General features: G+C 35.1%; 1 protein-coding gene across 1 annotated transcript in view; it reads right to left on the reverse strand.

Moving 5' to 3' along the window:
• Positions 1-23,213, reverse strand: part of DCDC1 (doublecortin domain containing 1) — a 309,876-nt gene that overhangs the window by 280,573 nt on the left and 6,090 nt on the right. Inside the window, exon 4 of the mRNA XM_043582274.1 lies at positions 2,324-2,493. Coding sequence (XP_043438209.1) covers positions 2,324-2,493 — 170 coding nt within the window. The remainder of the gene's footprint in view (positions 1-2,323; positions 2,494-23,213) is intronic.

The following is a 23,213-nucleotide window of genomic DNA, read 5'->3' on the forward strand; positions in this document are numbered from 1 at the left end:
ATGGGAGGATCAGACCTTCTTTGGCACAATTTTATTGAACTCATTTACACTGATGGTGATTAGTTTTCTTGTTGAGGGAAGGATCCTGGTATAGCAGTTTTCACTCTGCTACAAATATAGAAGAAGGACAAAGAAAAAACACTGAAAGAACACAAGAAAGAGTGAAGAGTGAATAATGTAAATACAATATAGAATAAATTAATAGCATCAGGTAATAACATGAGACTAAAGTGACTGGTCACTGTATGGCTGCAATGAATGGATTTAATACATGTGGGCATATTTTGTAAAATGTACAGTGTGTTTAGTGGAAAGAAACATAATCTTTTGTGATATAAGTAAAATAACAACAAACTGACTATATTTTAATAATTATTTCTCATAAAATGATCACAAAGATTGTGGAAGAAAGGTGGCAAGGAAAACAAGAATGAGACAAGAAAAGTTTTAACCTCAATCAGGGGGAAAATGTCTTTATTCGTAGAGAAAATTGCCTCTCTCTGATAATCATATTAATGCCAACAGATCTTAGATTACCATTAGCCTTTATGAACTTGACCCCTTTCAGGTTGAAACTCATCATTTTCTTTTGCATGAAAGTAAAAGATCTCTGGGCATTGTCTTTGACTTCCATTCGATTACCAGGAGATTTACTTTATTTTCTAGGTACATCATAATCAAAGTTGATGGTAAAATGTAATAGTGACAGAAAAGAAATTAGGATTCAGACAAAGAAATATGAGTACCACATCGAAATAAACTACTAAAAAACAGGCAGTAGGAAGGTGTCACATGAAAAGAAAGACTGACATTAAAAAAAGGACAAAAAAAGCCAGAGTTAAAAAGAGTCAGAATCAAAGAAAGAAAATGAGAAAAAAAGCAGAAAGAAACCGTATAAATGAAATTACAGTTAGCTCTAGCAGAAAAAAATAAAGAATCTAAAAAAGCACAAAAGATAGTTGGAATAAAAAGTGAATGTAGTATGATTTTGAAAAGGAAATTGGTAAAAATAAATTCTAAAGCAATAAAAATGTGTAAACACACATTTATTAGCAACGGCATTTGTATAAAGGAATACTTAAAAATCCTATTTAGAAATTGTTTTCCATTGTCTTATTGAGGAAAACACTTTCACGAGTAACTTATGTCTCTACAGTATAACTATATTGAGTAATGATGTTCTAAAAAATTATCTAGCCATATAGCTAGTACACTGTGTAAATAATCTCAGACACTGCTGATATGCACTCAGAGTTCAGAGGAATAAAGCAAAACAAAAATTAGCTAAAAGTCTAAAGTTTATTTCTGAGAGAGACAGAGCATGAGTGGGGGAGGAGCAGAGAGAGAGGGAGACACAAAATCCAAAGCAGGCTCCGGCTCTGGGCTGTCAGCACAGAGCCTGATGTGGGGCTCAAACTCATGAACCGAACTCACGAACCGGGAGACCATGACCTGAGCCAAAGTAGGATGCTTAACCGACGGAGCCACCCAGGCACCCCACTAAAAGTCTAGATTTCACTTTCGTCTAAATTTACTGATACGTAAAAAAATAATGAAACTGTGTTAAGATATAAATGTAACTGGGCATTTTTATAAGATATTAACATTATCCTTAGTTTATGAATATTCTCTTCAACGATTTTATAGTATACATTTTCTTTTTAACATAAAGACTATGACATCACATTTAGCCAGCCAATAGTTTAACAAAACCTAACAGACACTTTTTTATTCTTTCATTTTCCAGTAGACAAAAACACAGGAAAAATACATCTGCCTCCTCTGCTTTGTATTTCTGAGAAGTGTGGTAGAATATACTAGAGAAGAGTTCTTGCTGTGGAGTTAGATCCATATGGGTTCAAACCATACGTTCTGTACTTAACCAGCTCTGTGATCTTGGTCAAGTTAATTAACCTCTCTAGGTAATTGTTTCTTTATAGGTAAAACGGAAATGTTTAAATACTACCTGCCTTATATTCCTCCCAGAGCTGTTTAGAGAACTAAATAGATATAATGCAGGTTAAGAGGTTAGCATGGTGACTGGCATATAGCCAATATTATCTGTCCTGCCATTATTATTATCATTATACTACTGTCCAAGTCAGACTCCAGGCATAATTTATGTTTATTACATCATCTACCTTTTTTCTTCCCATAAAATAGAAGAAATTGAAGGGCTCTAATTGAGGCAACAACCTTCTTAAACCATCATATCTCCAAGTTAATACTGACATCAGCTCCAGGAACATTTAATTAGACAACTTTTTGTAGGCACTTTATCTCCTTCAGAATTCAGTGTAAGCTGCTGAAATAATATTCTTACCTTGGTAAATCTTTTGAAATACATTTGTAAATTGGGTGAACGGTATCTCCACTGAAGGTGCCTTTGGTGCTGCTCTGCTGTGATGCCTTCATGGCTTTAGTCAAGGGGGATAAAGAAGACTGAGAAATGGATGCTCCATGATCATCTGTGTCTCTTTTTGCCATTTTCAGCTAAAAATGAGGAAGAATGTTATTTAATTAAAAAGGTAAAATCCTCTAGGGTCATAAATTGGGGCTAGGCATTAATCACAAGTTCTCTCTCACCATGTTCTAGGCTATGCAGCAATTGCTAAATGTGAGATATCATGATAAAACAACAGAGATGAAGTCTAAAGGAAAACAAAAGTATGAATCTGAGTCTTTGAATAGTATAATCCTAGGTCCCTGGCTGACTCAGTGGGTAGAGCATGCCCTTCTTGATCTCAGAGGCATGAATTTGAGCCCCATATTAGGTATAGAGATTACTTTAAAATAAAATCTTAAAAAAAAAAAAAGAATGGCATAATCCTATTCAAGAAAGCAAAAAATGGTAATTTATTGCAAAGCAGTTTCATTTTTGCTGTTTGCTAGAAAATTGCTCATTATAACAACCTTAACATGAGGAATATGTTATTGAAAAGTGTACCACAATGCTTTTTTTTTTTTTTTTTTTTTTTTTTTGCCTGTCCTCCATCCTTTCCATTTTGGATTCTACCTTTGTCCTGATTCTAATGGAGAATTCTAAATTATGTGGCCTTACTTTCCAGTAGGGAAGTGAGTATGCCTGTGACCAGTCAATCTAAGTGCCTTTCCCAGAAACAGTGATGGCTAAATCAGAATCCCCGTAAAGAAAAAGTCATGCTCTGTTCTCTGGAATTGCTACCTTTCAGAACAATGTTAAACCTCCATGACTGAGAATGAAGCCAAAACAGATAAAAACAAAAGTGAGAGATGGAGAGAGATTAAAAAGTGAGAGAGATTTCTGATGACATTTGAATCCCTGAAACCTGGTATTAAAAAACAACCCTATCTCTTCATTTTCCTGGGTATGTGAGCCGAGCCAACAGATTTCTCTCTCTCTCTCTCTCTTTTTTATTTGGCTAAAATAGTTTGAGTCGGGATTCTCTTATTTGCAACTTAGAAATCTTTCTTTTTTTTTAGTTTATTTATTTATTTGGAGAGAGCGAGAGAGAGCAAGAGAGAGAACAAGTGGGTAAAGGGCAGAGAGAAGGAGAGACAGGATCCCAAGCAGGCTCCATGCCATCAATGCAGAGCCTGATGTGGGGCTCGAACTCACAAACTGTGAAATCCTGACCTGAGCCAAGATCAAGAGTTAAACCCTTAACTGACTGCGCCACCCAGCCACCCCCAACAACCTAGAAATCTTGAGTAATGCACACAAATCACCTCAAATTTCTTAAGAATAAAAAAATGTGAATATTCCCATAAAAAATAATGTCAAAGAATGTTGTCGGGCCCTTTCCAGGGTGTAACCACCCACTCATACTGCTTATAAAAATAGCCACACAGTCTCCTCTCTGATGTATCCTACTATCATAATGAGGAGTCCCTAGGTAACATGACATACCACTAGTAACAGGAAGGATATTACTTGTAAGGTAACAAAAAATATTACTTTTACCTTTCACTGCTATTCTAGTTTTTCAATGTATGTTTATTTATTTTGAGAGAGAGAGAGAGAGAGAGAGAGAGAGAGAGAATGAATAAGGGAGGAGCAAAGAGAGAGGGAGACAGAGAATCCCAAGCAGGCTCTGTGCTGTCAGTGCAGAGACTGACACTGAGTTCAATCCCATGAGTGTGAGATCATGACCTGAGCTGAAATCAAGAGTCAGTCACTTAACTCAGCCACCCAGGCACCCCTTACTGCTATTCTTAAATAAAAGCGTTTGTTTATCCATAGATTATTTATTGAGCACCTACAATATACCTGGCAGTTTTCTAGGTACTTATATATAATTTTTCAATGAACAATTAGTGGAAAAAAATTGTGCCCTTTGTGGAGCTTACATTCTAGTGGGGGCAGATGATGAATAAACATAAGAAGTAAGTAAATTGTAAGATGTTAGGCAATAAATGCTATGGAAAAAAATTGATCAGGCAAGGTAGATTGGGAGTGGAGGGAATGCAATTTTATTTTTAATGTTTATTTATTTTTGAGAGAGACAGAGCATGTGCAGGCGAGGGGCAGAGAGAGGGAGAAACAGAGAGAGGGAGAGAACTCAAAGCAGGCTCCAGGCTCTGAGCTGAAACAGCACAAAGTCCAAAGCAGGGCTGGAACTCATGAACTGTGAGATCATGACCTGAGCCAAAGTCAGATGCTTAAACTGAGCCACCCAGGTGCCTTGGGAGTGTACTTTTAAAAAGGTTTGTCAGTATAGGCCTCATTGAGGTGATAAAATCCTAGCAAAGACTTGAAAGAGGGTCTTTGTTTTTTGCAGTTGAATCTAATCCTGAAACTCCTGATAATCTGTGAACTAAACTGCTATCCAGGAAAGCAAGTTAGCTAGTTAGCAAGTTGCTAGACTTACTTTTAATTAAGCATATGGAAGAGTAAAAGGAGTGTAATGTAACTTATAGTCACAAATATAATGGAGAAATATATACCTAGAATACATAAGATCATGTCTTTCTCTTCCAAGTAACTATAAGTGACCTTGAGTATTATAGCTTTTCTGAGCTTTAGTCATCTCATTTGCAAAACCAGTTATTCACATGGTTATGAGGATTAAATGAATGGTGAGTATGAAAGTATTTGGCACAGTGTTTGGCACATGGTAGACATTCATTAAATGTTAGGTGACTCTCGGGGTGCCTGGGTGGCTCAGTCAGTTAAGCGTCCAACTTTGGCTCAGGTCACGATTTCGTGGTTCATGGGTTCATGGGTCAGAGCTTGGAGCCTGCTTCGGAGTCTGTGTGTGTGTGCCTCTCTCTCTTTCTCTCTATGCCCCTCCTCAGATTGCGGGCACATACATGCACTCTCAAAAAATAAAACATTAAAAAAATTGTAAGATGAATCTCAGTCTATATCAAAATAAGAATGTTCTCTTTCTCCATATTAGTAATAATAAAAAGAGCTATTCTTTGCCCAGCACTCCTCTGGTATTCCACCTAAAGACCAAAGGGCTGTTGGCTTTCACACTCTCCCCCTGCCCCTCCTCCTTTAAGCTTCTCACATTAGGAGGGCTAAGGTTCTCTTCTCAGACTTCCATAACAACCAACAACCATTGACTGTTCAATTCCTTCATAGGTTAGGTCTTCCTAATTGGGGAATGCTTAAAAGTTAAAAACTCCAGCTGTGTATAGCAAGGCAAAACTTTATGATTAAAGAGTAAATCACCTTGTAGAATGAAATACTTTGTCGTGGTGTGTTTATTATATATAGTCTAATCATTAAAAACTAAGAAAATTTGCACCAAACATTCAAAAATATCTCTTGAAATATAGCAGTAACTTATCATTTTAGTGGTAGGTATAGGTTTTCTTTTTTCCATGTAAAATAGTTTCAGGATACCTTTAGCTGAAATGAGTTGTGCAAGTGTAAAATCATTACAATTATTAAATGCAATAGTTCTTCTGTAATGTTACTATAAAAAGTGTTATCCTCACTAGAAGTAGAATGTATTAACAGGTTAAGTACAATATGCAGAATACAGTAGGTTTGCAGATAACATTCATGTACGTTAATTAAATGAAAACTGTTATTTAGAAATTAAAGAAATAAAAATGTGTTAATTTTAATTTGACTGACACCACTATGGTATTTTAGCAGAGTACAGGTAACAGCACTACCTTGTTTTATTAACACATGCATAGTTTATTTACTCACTCACTGAAAAACCATGTTTTTTTTACTTTCCATCTCTTAACCATTTTACATGAATATAAGCTTTCCACTCATGCCCATCCCTAGATCTGCTTTTCCACCCTTTTTTATTTTTATTTATTTTTTTATTTTAATATTTTTGAGAGCGAGAGAGCATGCACATGAGTGGGGGAGGGGCAGAGAGACAGGGAGACAGAGGATCTGAAGTAGCTCTCTTGCTGCTGACAGCAGAGAGCCTGATGTGGGGCTCAAACTCACAAACCAGGAGATAATGACCTGAACCAAAGCCAGACATTTAACCTAACTGAGCCATCCAGGCTCCCCTGCACCTTTCTATAAAGAGGCATTCAAGGGGTACCTGGGTGGGGCTCAGTTGGTTAAGCATCTAACGCTAGATTTCAGCTCAGGTCATGATGTCCCAGTTGGGTCTGTGAGATAGAAACTGGTGTCAGTCTCTGCACGCTAAAGGCATAGGGTTTGCTTGGGATTTGCTCTCTCCTTTTCTCTCTGCACTTCCCCCACTCACTTGCATGTTCTCTCTCTCCCTCTCTCTCTCTCTCTTAACTAACTAACTAACTAACTAACTAACTAACTAACTAAAAGGCATTCAATATATAGTGGTTATAGGCCTGGATTCTGGAGCAGGGTATCTGGGTTTACATCCCCACTGTCCACTTGCTATTTGTGACACTTTAGACATCTTTGTACATCAGTTTCTTCATCTATAGGAAAGGGTTAAGAATAGTAGCCACTATATAAAGTTGATGTACTTGCACATAGAAGGTACAATGTGTCAGCCAGTGAAGAGAAGAGGCATGACTGTCTTCAAGTTGGGACACTAACTACCAATAACAAAACAGCACAGGGAGACTTTCCAAGGGGCATGCAAGTGTACATAGTTATTAGCAAATCAATGTCTAGAACCTTGCCTTCCATATATAGGCTTTCCTAAAGAAAGCCTATAAAAGACTTCAAGCATGAAAGATAAAATTCTGTAGAAGAAATGGAATAGAAACAAGTTTGAGGAGAAAAGAAAGTACATACAATTTTCAACCACTGAGGAACAGATGGTTAATATTTTTAATGTTTTAATGTTTTTGAATCCTATAAGTATTTAGATCTGTGGCCAGAAATGTACCAGGAACTACCACATTTTATCATGTCTGAAAACAAAGAAGCTATCAAAGACAAGTGGGGCATGTCAAAAGGACACAGGAACAAACTTGAAGGGAATTCCACTGGCAGAAGAGGGGCACTCTGAACATTAAAAAAATGTAAAAGATCGGAACATCGAACATATAGAAACCAATGAGCATCTAAAAATATTAAAATAAAATTTTAAAACTTCATTATGTGATCATTCACCTTTTGTTGATCGCTAGGGCACCAAGTTATTGTTCTGAAAAATGACAAATGTACCTTTCCTGCTTTCCTGAATGGGCTATAATTCAGGATAACCAAACAGATGGTGAGAGAAGATTCTTATTCGAAGGAGAATCATAGTTAATACATAGAGATGGAATAAAAGAAGCAGCAAATCACCACAGTACAAACCCTAATGAAACAATGGATCCAGGGAATGTTTGTCATCATTAGATGTAAGAGTGATGGGAAATTTATAATAGATGAATCTGACTGATATCATATATACCATTGATCCATTTTAACATAACACTGAAATAATATATGATTTCTCCATATGTGATTCCACAGGGATTATAAACATGGGAATACCTGTGAAACATTCTTGCCACAAACTACTGAATATAATCAAGACTCTAGATCTAACTTCTAATTTGTAAGAAATATGGGAGGTAGAGATGTCTGTATGTCTGTATGACATATATGTCTATATAACATAGAAAATAAAGATGGAGAAATGCTACAAGTGAAAAGAGACTTAAGAATTATATCAACCAGGGGCATCCAGGTGGCTCAGTTGGTTAAGCGTCTGACTTCAGCTCAGGTCATGATCTCATGGCTCATGAGTGCGAGCCCCACGTCGGGCTCTGTGCTGACACAGAGTCTGGAACTTGCCTTGGATTCTGTCTCTGTCTCTGTCTGCCCCTCCCCTGCTCATGCACTCTTTCTCTCTCTTATATAAATAAACATTTAAAAAATGATTTTATAATAAAAGAAATTATATCAACCAAACACAATGCATAAACCTTGTTTAGATCCTGATTCAAACAAACCAACTTTAATAAGACATACATTTTTGAGGCAATTGTTGACATTTGAACACAAATTGGGAGTTAATGAAACTAAGGAAATTATTTTACTGGGTATGAATAAATGGTATTAAAATAAATATTATCTGTTAGATAAACCAAACCAAAGTATTTTTAAGTAAACTATGATTTGCTTTAAAATACTCCTAAAAGTAGCAAAGAGTATAAATAAAAATAGAAGAAAATTGATGGTTATTTAACTTGGGTAAAGAATACATGAGGGTTTGTTTTACTATTTTTTACTGTGTGTTTGAAAATGTTCATAACAAAATGTTTTTTAAAATTCATATGGAATTTATATTTTATTAGATATGTTTAAAAGACTTATGTAACTGTTTTACTTCAAATTTTTTAAGTGTTTTTATTTATTTTTGAGAGAAAGAGAAAGAGAATAGGGGAGGGCCAGAGAATGGGAGACACAGAATATGAAGCAGGCTCCAGGCTCTAAGCTGTTAGGACAGAGCCCGATGCGGGGCTGGAACTCATGAACAGTGAAGCGAGATCATGACCTGAGCTGAAGTCAGACACTTAACTGACTGAGCCACCCAGGCACCCCTTAACTGTTTTACTTTAAAATGTCAACATTCATAGTATACCTGAAACTACTTCTTTTCCAGCTACTTAAGCTTATAATGAGAGATTTGAAATGTCAACCTAAAAATTGTGCAAGAGACTATATGTTTCTCAAATTCTATTAGGAGGTACGTGAGCAAAACTATTTGAAGGCCGCTGTTCTAGTCAGTTAGTACCTCTGACCTCCTCAACTCTGAGTAAGGAGAGAATGTAGGTGGGCCAGAATTAATAGCCTTCTACTCCTCTCTTCACATAAACTGGTATTGGCTCAGTTTTCCTGGGTTTGCCTAGGAAGGGCTCATTCCAGAGGTGAGAAGTTCTCATAGTGCTGTCATTGTGGACCAGGTGCTAAAGATTGCCACAGAATCACCATAAATTTGCACTCCTTTCACAGCTTATTCTAGGTTCATTCCATGAACCTAGATGTGATGATTCAAAGGATTAGCTCAAAATCCCAGATTGTGATGAAGGATTACAGAAGTTCAAAGTGAAGAGTACCGTCAAGTGGAAAATTACTTCATGTAAAGGTAGCCATGGAGTACATTACAGAGCAAGCTAACCCAGAGGGCTCACAGACCAAATTAAAATACTCCGTTCACATACACACACAAATTTAAAACACACAATGCTAATAAAGAGGAAAGCAAGCAATAAAGTTAACATGCTTAGGATAGGGGGTGAGTGGCAGAATCACACTATCTGAATCCTGGGTTATGTGATATTCACATGCTCTGATATTTCTGCCCATTGATGACATCTTCCCCATGATGGTATGCTATGAGGACCAGAGTTGAGATTTGAGCCAGTGGCCCAGACAGAAGGTACAGGGATTAAATGGCACATACTTGCTAATGGGAGAAAACAGAGAAGCAGCCAAAGCTGCTTGGCCAAAGCTGTAGCTTGCCAGTTAACTTAGCCAAAGTAAGGTAAACTTGGCCAAAGCTGTAGCTTGCCAGTTAACTTAGTGAAGATATATAGGTTTTATCTGCATTTCTTGGGCATAGCACTGTGGGCCAAAATAGGACCCTACTGGATGTTATGTATAGGTAGCCAATTTACAGATGACATCGCTGTTAGCCCTGAAGTGGCAAGATCATGACTTAGTCTTTCTGCCTTTCTACTCCATAAATAAAACTTGTCTTTTCAATCATATATTCCATTTCTTCTATTTATAGTAACTTGGTTACTATGTATATTTAGTACATCTACTGAATTCTGCCTTTTTTTCCTCACACAACTTACGCATATTTATATACAGCCTATGAATTTCACCTATATCTCATAATCTATTAGCTTAAATTTACTCTCTGTGCTCAACATTTCTTATGAATGTTATCATCCTATTTACTTTCATATCTTGTATAGCAGAGTTAAATATTCAAACTCACATTATATGGGACCTTCTAGTGGGTTTGAGATACAAGGAACAAAAGAAAACATGCATGTGGAAGAAAGATACAAGAAGACAAGAAGTATGCAATTGCCCTCATCTTAAAAGGCTTCAGATGCAATTATAGCAAAATTGCAGGATACAAAGTTAAAATACAAAAGTCAATTTCAAACTAGTAGAATTTGAAATTTAAAACATATTACCATTTACCAGAATGGCTAAAAAAAAAAAAAAAAGACACAAGAAATAACAAGTATTGGTGAAGATATAAACGAAAATGAACATTTGGGCACTGTTGGTGGGAATGTACTGATACAGGAACCATGGAAAACAGTACAGAGGTTACTCAAAAAATTAAAAATAGAACTACCCTACGACCCAGCAATAGCACTACTAGGAATTTACCCAAGGGATACAGGAGTGCTGATGCATAGGGGGCACTTGTACCCCAGTGTTTATAGCAGCACTTTCAACAATAGCCAAATTATGGAAAGAGCCTAAATGTCCATCAACTGATGAATGGATAAAGAAGATGTGGTATATATATACAGTGGAATACTACTTGGCAATAAGAAAGAATGAAATCATGCCATTTGCAGCAATGTGGATGGAACTGGAAGGTATTATGCTGAGTGAAATATGTCAGTCAGAGAAGGACAGATGTCATATGTTTTCACTTACATGTGGATCTTAAGAAACTGAACCAGGAGTCCATGGGGCAAGGGAAGGGGAAAAAATAGTTACAAACAGAGAGGGAGAGAGGCAAACCCCAAGAGACTCTTAATACAGAGAACAAACTGAGGATGGACAGGGGGATCAGGGGAGGGAAAATGGGTGATGGGCATTGAGGAGGGCACTTGTTGGGATGAGCACTGGGTGTTGTATGTAAGCCAATTTGAAAATAAATTATATTAAAAAATTAAAAATAGAATTACTATAAGATCTAGTAATTCTACTACTGGGTATTTACCCAAAGAAAATGAAAACACTAATCTGAAAAATAAATGGAGCCCTATGTTTATGACAACATTATTTATAATAGACAATATATGGAAGTAACCCAAGTATCCATCCACAAATGAGTGGATAAAGAAGTGGTATGTGTGTGTGTGTGTGTGTGTATATATGTGTGTATATATATAAATTATATTTATATAAAATAAAATATATAGATTTATATATATGTAATATGTATATATATGTAATATACATATATATATAATGGAATATTACTCAGCCATAAAAATGAGTGAAATCTTGCCATTTGCAATAACATGGATGAACCTAGAGGATATAATGCCAAGTGAAATAAATCAGAGAACTAAGAATATTTATGATTCCACTCATTGATGGAATTTAAGAAACAAAGCAGGATGCCTTGCTGGCTCAGTCAGTAGAGCATTCAACTCTCGATCTCAGGATCTTGAGTTCAAGCTCCATGTTGGGCCTAGAGATTACTTTAAAAAACCACACCACACCAAACCAAACAAATGAACAAAGAAGAAAATATACAAACAAAAAAACAGACTGAAATATAGAGAACAAACTCTGGTGGTTGCCAGAGTGAGGTAGGTGAGGGTATGGTGAAATAAAGGGGGTTAAGAGTACACTTAACTTGATGAGCACTGAGAAATATATGCAACTGTTAAATCATTATAATGTACACTTGAAACTAATCTGTGTATTAATTCTACTTGTATTTAAAAAAACATTACCACTAACATTAGCACTCAAAAATGAAATATTGAAGTATAAATCTAATAAAATATGTATAAGATCTATATAAGAAAAACTAAAAAAGCCCAGAAACAAACCCACATAAATATAGCCAACTTAAGTTTGACAAAGGAGCAAAGTCAATACAATGGCATAAAGATAATCTTTTCAACAAATAGTGCCATAGCAACTAGGTTTGCACATGCAAAAAAAAAAAAATGAATCTAAACACAGACTTCATATCCTTCATAAAAATTAGCTCAAAATTAATCAAAGAACTAAATGTACAACACAAACCCATAAAACTCCTAGAAATTGAAGTAGGAGAAAACATACATGACTTTGGGTATGTCAGTGACTTTTCAGCTATAACACCAAAGGGATGCTCCATGAAAGAAATCATAGGCTAGACTGCTGTATTAAAATTTAAAACTTCTAGTGTGCCCGGCTGTCTCAGTCAGTAGAGAATGTGACTCCTGATCTTGGGGTTGTGAGTTTGAGCCTCATATTGGGTGTAGAGATTACTTAAAAATATAATCTTAAAATAATTAATAGCTTCTGCTATGTGAAAGACAGTATCAAGAGAATGAGAAGACAAACCACAAACTAGGAGAAAATATTTGCAAAAGGTACATCTGATAAAGGACTGTTACCCAAAATATACAAAGAACTCTTAAAACTCAGCAATAAGAAAGCAAACAACCTGATTAAAAAAGGGCAAAAGATTTGGGCACCTGGGTGGCTCAGTCAATTAAGCTTTGGCTCAGATCATGATCTCATATTTCATGAATTCGAGCCCTGCATCAGGCTCTGCACTGACAGTGTGGAACTTGCTTTGGATTCTCTCTCTCTCTCTCTCTCTCTCTCTCTCTCTCTCTCTCTCTCTCTCTCTCCCCCTCTCCTGTTTGCTCTCTGTCTCTCTCAAAATGAATAAATAAACTTTAAGAAAGCGGCGGGGAGGGGGGGGGGCAAAGACTTTGACACCAGATCAAATAAGATGTACAAATGGAAAATAAGCATATGAAAAGATGCTCCACATCATATGTCATCGGGGGCATGCAAACTACACTAACATAGGTAACTCTAACACATCTATTAGAATGACCAAAATCCACAACAGTGACAATGCCAAATGCTGACAATTGGCATTGCTGGTGAGAATGCAAAATAGTACAGTCACTTTGGAAAACGGTTTGGTGGTTTCTTACTTTTATCACATGATACTTTTATCACATGATTCAGCAATCATGCTTCTTGGCATTTATCAAAGGATTTGAAAATGTATGTCTACACAAAAATTTGCACATGAATGTTTATAGCAGCTTTACTCATAATTGCTAAAACTTGAAAGCAACCAAGATGTTCTGAATTCAATGGGTAAATAAACAAACCATGAAATGTTATTCAGTACTAAAAAGAAATAAACTATTACAGCATGAAAAGACATGGAGGGACCTTGAATGCATACTATTAAGTGAAAGAAGTCAATCTGAAAAGGCTATGTACTGTATGATTCTAACTACATGACATTCTGGAAAAGGCAAAACTGTGGAGACATTAAAAATATCAGTGGTTGTTAGGAGTTTGGGGAGGTAGGAATGAACAGGGAGAGCACAGATGATTATTATGGTAGTGAAAATACCATAATGATGGATACATTTCTACAAACCCACAGAATGCACAACACCAAGAGTGAGCAATATGGAAACTATGGACTCTAGGTGATTATGATGTCAATGTAGGTTTATCAGTTGTAACAAATATACTATTCTGGTGGGGCATATTGATAATGGGAGTGATTGTGTGTGTGAAGGTAGGGGTTTTATGGGAAATCTTGTACTTTTCCTTCAATACTGCTATGAATCTTAAAAAGCTTTAATTTTAAAAAAGACTTCAGGTCATTGTTCTATAGTTTCCAGCACAGATAGCTTGTACATATTTAACGGGATAAAAGTCAGAGTTAACCTCCAAAGACCAGTCTCAAGCAATGCACATTTGGAAATTAGGTATAACTCTTGCCCATATTTCATCTAGTCAGAATGTATATCTGTTCATTGAGGACTACTGTAGCATTCCAGCAATGGAATACCATATTTCTTGTCACCTGATTTCCCTCACTGATTTAATTGCCATTAACTCCCCCCAGTGTTGAACAATTGTCTCCACACCACAGTAAAAGCTATTATACCCCGTGGTTCCACCCTCAGGTATATTAAAATATTGTCCAAGATAATGACCTTATTAGAAGACATGTGGAAGGCTATCCTTTCAGATATTTCATTTTGTAAAGGCTCATCTCTCACAGAGTTTGTCTAGAGACCAACCATTCAATTCAGTGAAGGAAAACACTTGATTTCTTCATGAAATTTTACTTTTGTGTTGTATACACATATAAAGTGTATATTAATCACCTAGACTGCTATTCAGCAACAGTAATACAGCTTACTGTAGAATAGTCTATTTTTCTAATTTTTGAATTTAATAGTTGTATTCCAGTGGAAACCTATGTTATCAAAATTTGTGTTATAAAAGTAATAGTTCAATTGGAAAAACAAAATGGGGAAGGTTAAGGACTTGAGCTCCAGACTCTCAAATAAGTTATTTTTCCTGTTATAATGTTTTGTTCTAATAGCAATAATCATATAACTATATAAACTAAACATACTAGGATAAACCCAGCCATCCAACTTTTTGCCTTATTCTATGCTACCACAACAATGGTTAGCAGAGCAGTTCTTGCACATTCTTATCATTTCATTATCCTGTCACCCATTGTTATGATAAACAAGTTTACTTAAACATAAAGGAAGGCATCTATCTTTGTGGTCTTCCAAATGTGTTTTCCCTAAAACCACTTTGTTAATTCCTGATCCCATCATTACTCCATTCAATCCATCAAATATTTAAGTACCAACTCTTCCCAGACTTTAAAATAGCCAACGAATGGGTGAGGGGGGGGGGGGCGGGGACAGGGCATGGGGTGGCTCAGTAGGTTAAGCTTCTGATTCTTGATTTCTGCTCAGGTAATGATCTCATGGTTCATGAGTTTGACCCCCACGTCAGGCTCTGTGCTGGCAGCATGGAGCCTGCTTGGGATTCTCTCCCTCTCTTCCTGCCCTCCCCACTCACTCACTGTCTCTCAAAATAAATAAATAAACATTTAAAAAAACAGATAACGAATGGATAAACAAGATGCAGTATATACATATACAATGGAATATTATTCAGCAATCAAAAAGAATGAATTTTGCCATTTGCAACAACATGGATGGAACTAGATGGTATTAATGTTAAGTGAAAAAAGTCAAAGAAAGACAAGTATCATATGATTTCACTTATATGTGGAATTTGAGAAACTCAACAGATGAACATAGGGGAAGGGAAGGAAAAATAAGATAAAAACAGAGAGGGAGGCAAACCATAAGAGACTCTTAAATACAGAGAACAAACTGAGGGTTGCTGGAGGGGTTTGGGGTATGGGTATGGGCTAAATGGGTGATGGGCATTAAGGAGGCACATGTTGGGATGAGCACTGGGTGTTCTATGTAAGTGATGAATCACTAAGTGGTACTCCTGAATTCATTATTACACTATGTTAACTAACTTGGATTTAAATAAAATTTAAAAATTAAAAAAATAATCGACAATGAATTCAATGTTGAACAAAACAACATTGTTTCTCCACTAGTTGAATTTTCATGAATGAATATAAACAGAATTTTAATTAACTTGCCCTATTAAAAACAACTTGAATGATGATAATTGTACTTATTATCAAAATGTCCATACTGATATTAGAAAGAAAAGTACAAAAAAAGGCTCTTATTTTTCATTTACTTAAAAATCTTTTTTATGTTTATTTATTTTTGAGAAAGAGAGACAGAGTGAGAGCGGGAGAGGGGCAGAGAGAGAGGGAGACACAGAATCTGAAGCAGGATCCAGACTCTGAGCTGTCAGCACAGAGCCCGACATGGAGCTTGAACTGACAAACCATGAGATCATGACCTGAACAAAAGTCAGATGCTTATCCAACTGAGCCACCTAGGCGCCCCCAAAATAAAGTCTCTTATAATCTCCTACTCTTGGAGTTAGCCACCATTATAATTTTTGCGTATTTGCTTACAGACTTTCATTTATGATTTTACAAATAAAGCCTTTTCTTTAAACAAAAGTGTGACCATATTATATATATAGTTTCTATACAGTTGTGTTCACTGAATGAGAATATTCTTATGTTATTAAATATTTGTTGAGAACATATTTGTATTATTTTTTTTAACATTTTTTAACCTCACAAATCATGAGATCATGACCTGAGCTGAAATCAAGAGTCGGACTCTTAACCTAATGAGCTGCCCAGGAGTCCCTTTATTATGTTTTTAATATGCTAGCTAGTTGCTCCAAATGCTTCCTATTATAAATAAAGCTGTGGTTCTTATATGAACCTTTGACCACACCACAGAAAAGTTTCTTAAGAAGTTTTAGAAGTTATATTCTCAGATCAAAGTGTATGAACAATTTTAAGGCTGTGGATATTCATTTCCAAATTGGATTTGTTTTTAGAAATGTACCAATGGGTGCACTGGTATCAGAAATAGTATATGAAAACCCATCTAAAAGCACCCATTCCATTATTTCTTAACCTGACCAATTTTAGACTAATTTTCTAACTGGTAGTGAAAATTTAATTTTTAAAATTATCACTATTTAAATTCTTCATCATATTAAGACTCAATGAGGAATATTAAGGGATAATCAGAGAGATTTTTGTGGGCTATAAATTATTTTAATTCTACTTACAAATCATTCAATTAAAAGAAGAAGTTCCTAAAATATAGCATATATATGTTAAACTTCTAGATATTTTACAGATAACTGAGTTCAAAATATCCAATTAGCCCAATACCCCCTTTCCCATATACTTATGAGAACATATCCAATTATCTTGAAAAAAGCAATTAAAATTACTATTAATAATCTTAATACTAGGACATGTTATAATTCATTTGATAATTACATTTCCCACAAAGATACTGTCAACATAAACTGTGAAACTACAGATCCATCCTGTTTACAAGTATCAGAGACAATATGCTCACTATTCTGTTGTACTTAAATGTTGTATTGCAGCTTTTCTTAACAGGTAATATGTGACATGAAACATGTCTGATTTTATGCTTCATAACTTCCATTCTGATGTTTAACATTAAGAAATTATATTTATGTATCACACATGTCAGAAAATAATTTAAATAAACTAAGAAAACTAAGGGCTCTCATTTCACATGCAAAATATAAATCTTTTATTCATAGATATCAAAGAACCATCTGCAATCAGAAATGCAAACTATTTATATTTTCTGATTTAGGTAGCTAACATTAAATATTTTATCTAAGTGTTCTTGTTTAATATTTTCAGAAATTTGTTATGGATCAAAATATTGTCATAAAAATAAGAAAAATCAAGAGGCCACCTTTTAAGATTGATTCATAAGTTTTAAAAATTCTTATTTCTATTTTCATTCTGATTTTTGCAACAAGGAAAAAAATGTAATTATTTTGAATATAAAAACATACACCAGAAAAGGGACCATTTAAACTAGGTTGAAGTTTACATTATTTATTGCTATTTTTCCTCAAAAATATGCATTAGAATAAATATTTTTCTAAGCTTCAAAATAAATACAGTACCTGGTTCTAGCATATTTATTTTTTTGAAAAGGTGTTCTGAATCTCAGACAACATAAATACTAGGCAGTGTGGTGGTTGCCATAGTAACAAATAAATAGGTGCATAAAAATACATTCTATTTTTCAAATGTATACACTTTTTTCACAAATATGCATATTTTATAGGTAAAAGATTATTCAACCCTTGCTCTTCCTTCCTTTTTAGAGAGAGAGAAATATCTAATGCTTTAGAAATAAAAGGTTCTCATGTAGCAATAAAGCAGGCTCAAAAAAGTTTCAAAACACTATATGGGAAATCGTAAGGTTTTCATGTCAATTTTCCAAAATGAAGACAGGAAAAAAAACTCCTTTGATTTTATATTACATTAATGGTTAGTTCTTTAGGTAAGGATAAAATTGCACAAACTTCTTTTTCTCATAAGCATGAAATTCCCTTTTATTTTGCATAAGTTTATTATTCACATGCATTAAATGTAGCACTTGACCATGACCATGAAAAGCTGGAAGCTCTGTTGATCACAAAGAAAAAGCTCAAGAAGTTTAATACTAACCCATGAACTACTACTTGAATCAATAATCTGAAAATATTTATGCCAATGTACTAAATTGCAGTTCAAAGAGCTCCTTCCTTTCTCCTCTCCCTTCATTAAAATATAATCTTCCTGTTTACAGGTACCCTAGAAGTCACAAAGTACATCGAAAAAGTGTTCTGAGTTTTATACTTACAGCTTAAGAGGAATTACCATACATTTTATAGGGCTGGAGAGGGGCAGTGTTATAAGCTGTGCCATTAAGTTTGAAATCTTACTGAAAGGTAGGGGGGTAAACCAATCAAAACAGAACAGGAATATTGCTCAACTATTACTGGGCAAGAAATCCTTCAAATCCAATCACATTAATTTGGACTTCCAATTTGTTTCAATAACAACTATCATGTAACATTCTCCGAGAGTGAGAATTCAAAAATTTTAAAAGATCACCATCTAGGCAGAGAGTCAAATAAGAGGTGACAAAGCAGTACTCTCTAGCTCACCTTGTGCTAACTCCTTGCCGGAGAAGCCATGCACCCTAACAGCTAAGGACTGACTGAACTAGCAAAGAGGAGCATCCTTCTCAAGCATACACATGATCCTATTTACTCTTATTGAAGAGAAATCAACTTTTTTTTCCTAGGGGAGATAGTAAATTTAAACTTTAAGAAGTCAAAAAAAAATGAATTAAGATATTAATCAGATATTTATTGGAATAGAATAGGTTATACAGATGATGTGATTCCTGCAAAAGGTACAGCAACAACAACAATACCATCATCTTGTCATTCTTCTTCCCTCCCCCGCCCCAAGCTTTTAAACTATGTCCCTCTGCTTCTACTATCTTAAAGTGATGGAAAAATATCCCTGGAGACTGGAAAAGAGAAACATATCATTCTTTAAAATAAGGGGAGAATGATTTTGGTAATTAGCTTAGTTTTACCAGGGAACATGTAATAACAAATTAAACAATCAATTAGTAACACCTAGAAGGGCATGAAATACTGGGAAACAACCAACAGAGTATCTCAAAAGCCAAATATGCCAAACAAACTTAATATCTTTGTTTCTGATAGAATGACAGGTCATATTATCAAGTAAGAAGTGAGTATTACAGTCTATTTCAGTGTTGTAAGCCTTTTTATTTATTCTCCAATCCAGAATAAGCAAAAATGGTTAAGAAAAAAAGAATGTAAAAACTGGCTTCATTGCAAAACCAGTGGCTACTGACACATTTCCTCTCTCTTGAGGATCTATTTCAGAACTGTTTTTATTGATGACTAGTCAGGAATCTTGACCTACTTTATGTTTAGCTCCATCACATTAGGTCTCTGAGATGTCTCAAAATTTAAAAGTTTATTTCCTTAGTTTTCTTCCAACTTGTTGACTCCTCTTTTCCCTAAGGATCTTAAATGGCTTGTTGCTTCAACTAAGTGATGCTGCACTGGGATAAGACATAAATCCATTTTAGGTAGAAATTTTCAGAAAGAAAGAGGGAGTGCTTTGTGAATTAAATTAAAAGGATTGTCTGAGACTAGAGAAACTCATAAGTAATGGAATGGTATTTAGTTTTTTTTTTATATTTTATTTATTTTTGAGAGAGAGAGAGAGTGAGCAAGGGAGGGACAGAGAGAGAGGGAGACATAGAATCCAAAGACAGGCTCCAGGCTCAGAGCTGTCAGCACAGCTGACAATGTGGGGCTCAAACCCACGAACTGTGAGATCATGACCTAAGCCAAAGTCACATACTCAACTGACTGAGGCACCCAGGCGCCCCATGGAATAGTATTTAAATAGAAGTGCGGGGTGCCTGGGTGGCTCAGTCAGTTAAGCATCCAACTTCTGCTCAGGCCACATGGGGCTTTGTGCTGACAGCTCAGAGCTTGTGGGCTGCTTCAAATTCTGTGTCTCCCTCTCTCTCTCTCTCTGCCCCTCTCCTGCTCGAGCTCTGTCTCTCTCCCTCTCTCTCTCTCTTAAAACAAAATTAAATAGAAGTGCTCATAAAAACACTCAAAGCTTAAGTAGTGAAGAATAGCTGTTATTTAGTTAGAAAAGGGAGACCTGTAAAGAAGATCAAGGGTGTGGAGTCAAGAAATGAACACATTTTTCAAGAAGAGACGTCTCTGTGGCATATGACCACCAAGCTAAGCACACAGAGGGTCAGACACATAAATATGGTGGAAAGAGGAGACAGTTGAAAAAGGAAGTAAAAAATTTGGTCTGTATTACAGAATCAGACAAGAGCCAACTGCTATGTTGAACAGAGCTGCCTATTGGACCAGGACAATTGCTGTTCCTCATTATGTAATTAACAGCCCTGTTTTCCCAAATTTTGTTACTATTTAAACATATCTTAGGAAGAAGAAACTTTGGTCCCTGAATTATTTGATCTTAACTATTTTTCTAAGTCTAAATACCATGTAAGCAATCATCAGAGATTCTCTCAAGCTAGAGAGGAGAGTGTCCTTTGGACATTATCTGTGCAGGATAAGCAAGAAGGAAACTGGGGGAAACCCCAATCTTTCTCCCTTCCACTCTCCCAAGAAAAAGCAGTCAAATTCTTCTCTTCTATTCTTATCTTACAACATTCTAGAATGTTTCTACATTATGAGAAAGTTTTGCCAAATAAAACTGACTTTATAACTAAAAATACTAAGAGCAGGGGGAATATTTATATTTACCAAGCCAAGACTACAATCAATAATTTATTTATTTTAATAACTGAAGAAAAAATAAAGAAAATAGTCCTGTAGGTCAGGACACATGAAGGCAGTGAACTGGAATAAAAGGATCTCTGGAACTAAGCCAAGAAATTCTGGAGTTCTTTTTTTTTTTTTTTTTTTTTTTTTTTAAGTAGGCTTCATGCCCAGGAAGGAGCCCAATGAGAGGCTTGAACTCACAACGCTGAGATCAAGCCCCTGAGCCGAGATCAAGAGTCAGATACTTAATGGACTGAGACACCAGGCGTTCCCATCCTTTTTAATTTTTATTTATTTATTTATTTATTTATTTATTTATTTATTTATTTATTTATTTAGAGAAATTCTGGAGTTCTTATCTTAGGTTTGGGCCAGACCTGGGGTAAATTCTTATATATATATAAATTAATTCACTTGGGTCAAATGAACCCAAATGTATTTCTAATCATTTCAAATGCTGTAAGCTTGCCAATTCTCCCTGTATTAAAGATTATTATCTAGTTTCTGGACCAATCTTTGCTCTAAAAGTCCAACGCTGGGAACCAAGTAACAATAGTACTTAAGTCCTGATGACAGGTTTAGCCTCATCTCGGTGAACCCAGACACTAGGGAAACAGCATATACCATGGACTGGGACTGAAGGACTTGTTACAGAGGATCTAGAAAAATCTTCTTTTACATCTGGTTATATTTTCTTATCTTACTTCTTTCACAGTAGTATCTGACTTTAAACTAAGACTAACGTAAGGTCTATATCTAAGTATATCTTGAATATATTTAGAATATATATATTGATATATCTGAATATTGTATATATGTATATCAACAAAATTCACTATCTCATTTTTTTAAAGACTGTATTTTTAAGTAATCTCCTGGAATGGAGCTCAAACTCACAACCCCAAGATTAAGAGTCACATTCTCCAGTGACTGAGCCAGTCAGGCACCCCTACTATCTCATTTTCAAATTAGATGTTATAAATGCTTAATTTAAGTAATGCATGTACATTGTACTATGAAATAATTTTTCCTTTTCTTATACAAAAATAAGAAAAGTGATTTGAGTTACCCCAAATATAAATAAAAACAAAAATTAAGTTAATATTCATAGAGATTAACACTGCAGATCAGGATTTATACTACTAACAAAGACAAAAATCACAGTCTTTCAAATTAATATATCTGACTGTCTTTCCCTAATGCTCCTGCTTCACCTGCAGCACATCAGACAAGGTAATAATTTATGATAATCATATGAAAATATACAATTAATATTCATCACCTCTCATTCCTCATCACTTTAGATGATCAGTAATGCAGAGTGAAAATGCTGTCAGATTTCTAATTGCTTTGTAATGGGCTTGAAACAGGGAAATCATTAAAGGCAAACAATCTGTCATTTGTCTGTTACTTTATCTATCACACAAAAAAACTCATTAAAGAAATTGCTAATGAACTACAAAAGACTATACTCATGGTGCTTCTACAGTAGATTAACAAGTAATACTATGAATTGCTTAAAATATTTTAAAATATGATATTTTGTGGAAATTCATCAGAAAACATTCATCTATTTTCATCAGAAAACATCTACAGTATATTTTTTAAGCCATGTGGCTTCATTATTTTGGCATCTAATCCATCATTACAGAAGAAGTCCCTTTAGCATATAAGATTTGTTTTTCATCATTCTCTAAATAATTAAGCTGAAAGGTTGCAAGAAGAAGCTGAAATGCTAAATGTGTTTATTACCAGTAAACTGACACACATAAAAAAATGTACTATATTAACCTTGATGCTAAGTAAAGAATATATTTTAAAATTTGAATTTTACCCTCATACCTCTACAGATTTTGAACTGTTGAATTTGCAATGTGTCATTCATCTTAATACTATCATTATACAAAATTTGTATTCTACTATTAAAATGAACCATAACATTATTCTTTTTTTAAAATCATATGTTTAAGTAATCTCTAAACCCAGTGTGTGGGGCTTGAACTCACAACCCTAAGATCAAAAGTCATGTGCTCTCCAGACTGAGTCAGCCAGGTGCCCCAACCAGAGCATTATTAAACTCTGCATAACATTAATTAATTTGAAATCTAAAAGATATTAACCAATACTGAAATGTTTCATAACATTCCATCAAATAATTTGGGAGGGGAAACAAATCATTAAAAGACCACACCAAATTTTGTATGTCTTTATCAATGCTGCCTTTATATATGAGATGCTT

Source organism: Prionailurus bengalensis, chromosome D1, assembly GCF_016509475.1.
Source record: "Prionailurus bengalensis isolate Pbe53 chromosome D1, Fcat_Pben_1.1_paternal_pri, whole genome shotgun sequence".
In the NCBI taxonomy this organism is placed as follows: domain Eukaryota; kingdom Metazoa; phylum Chordata; class Mammalia; order Carnivora; family Felidae; genus Prionailurus; species Prionailurus bengalensis.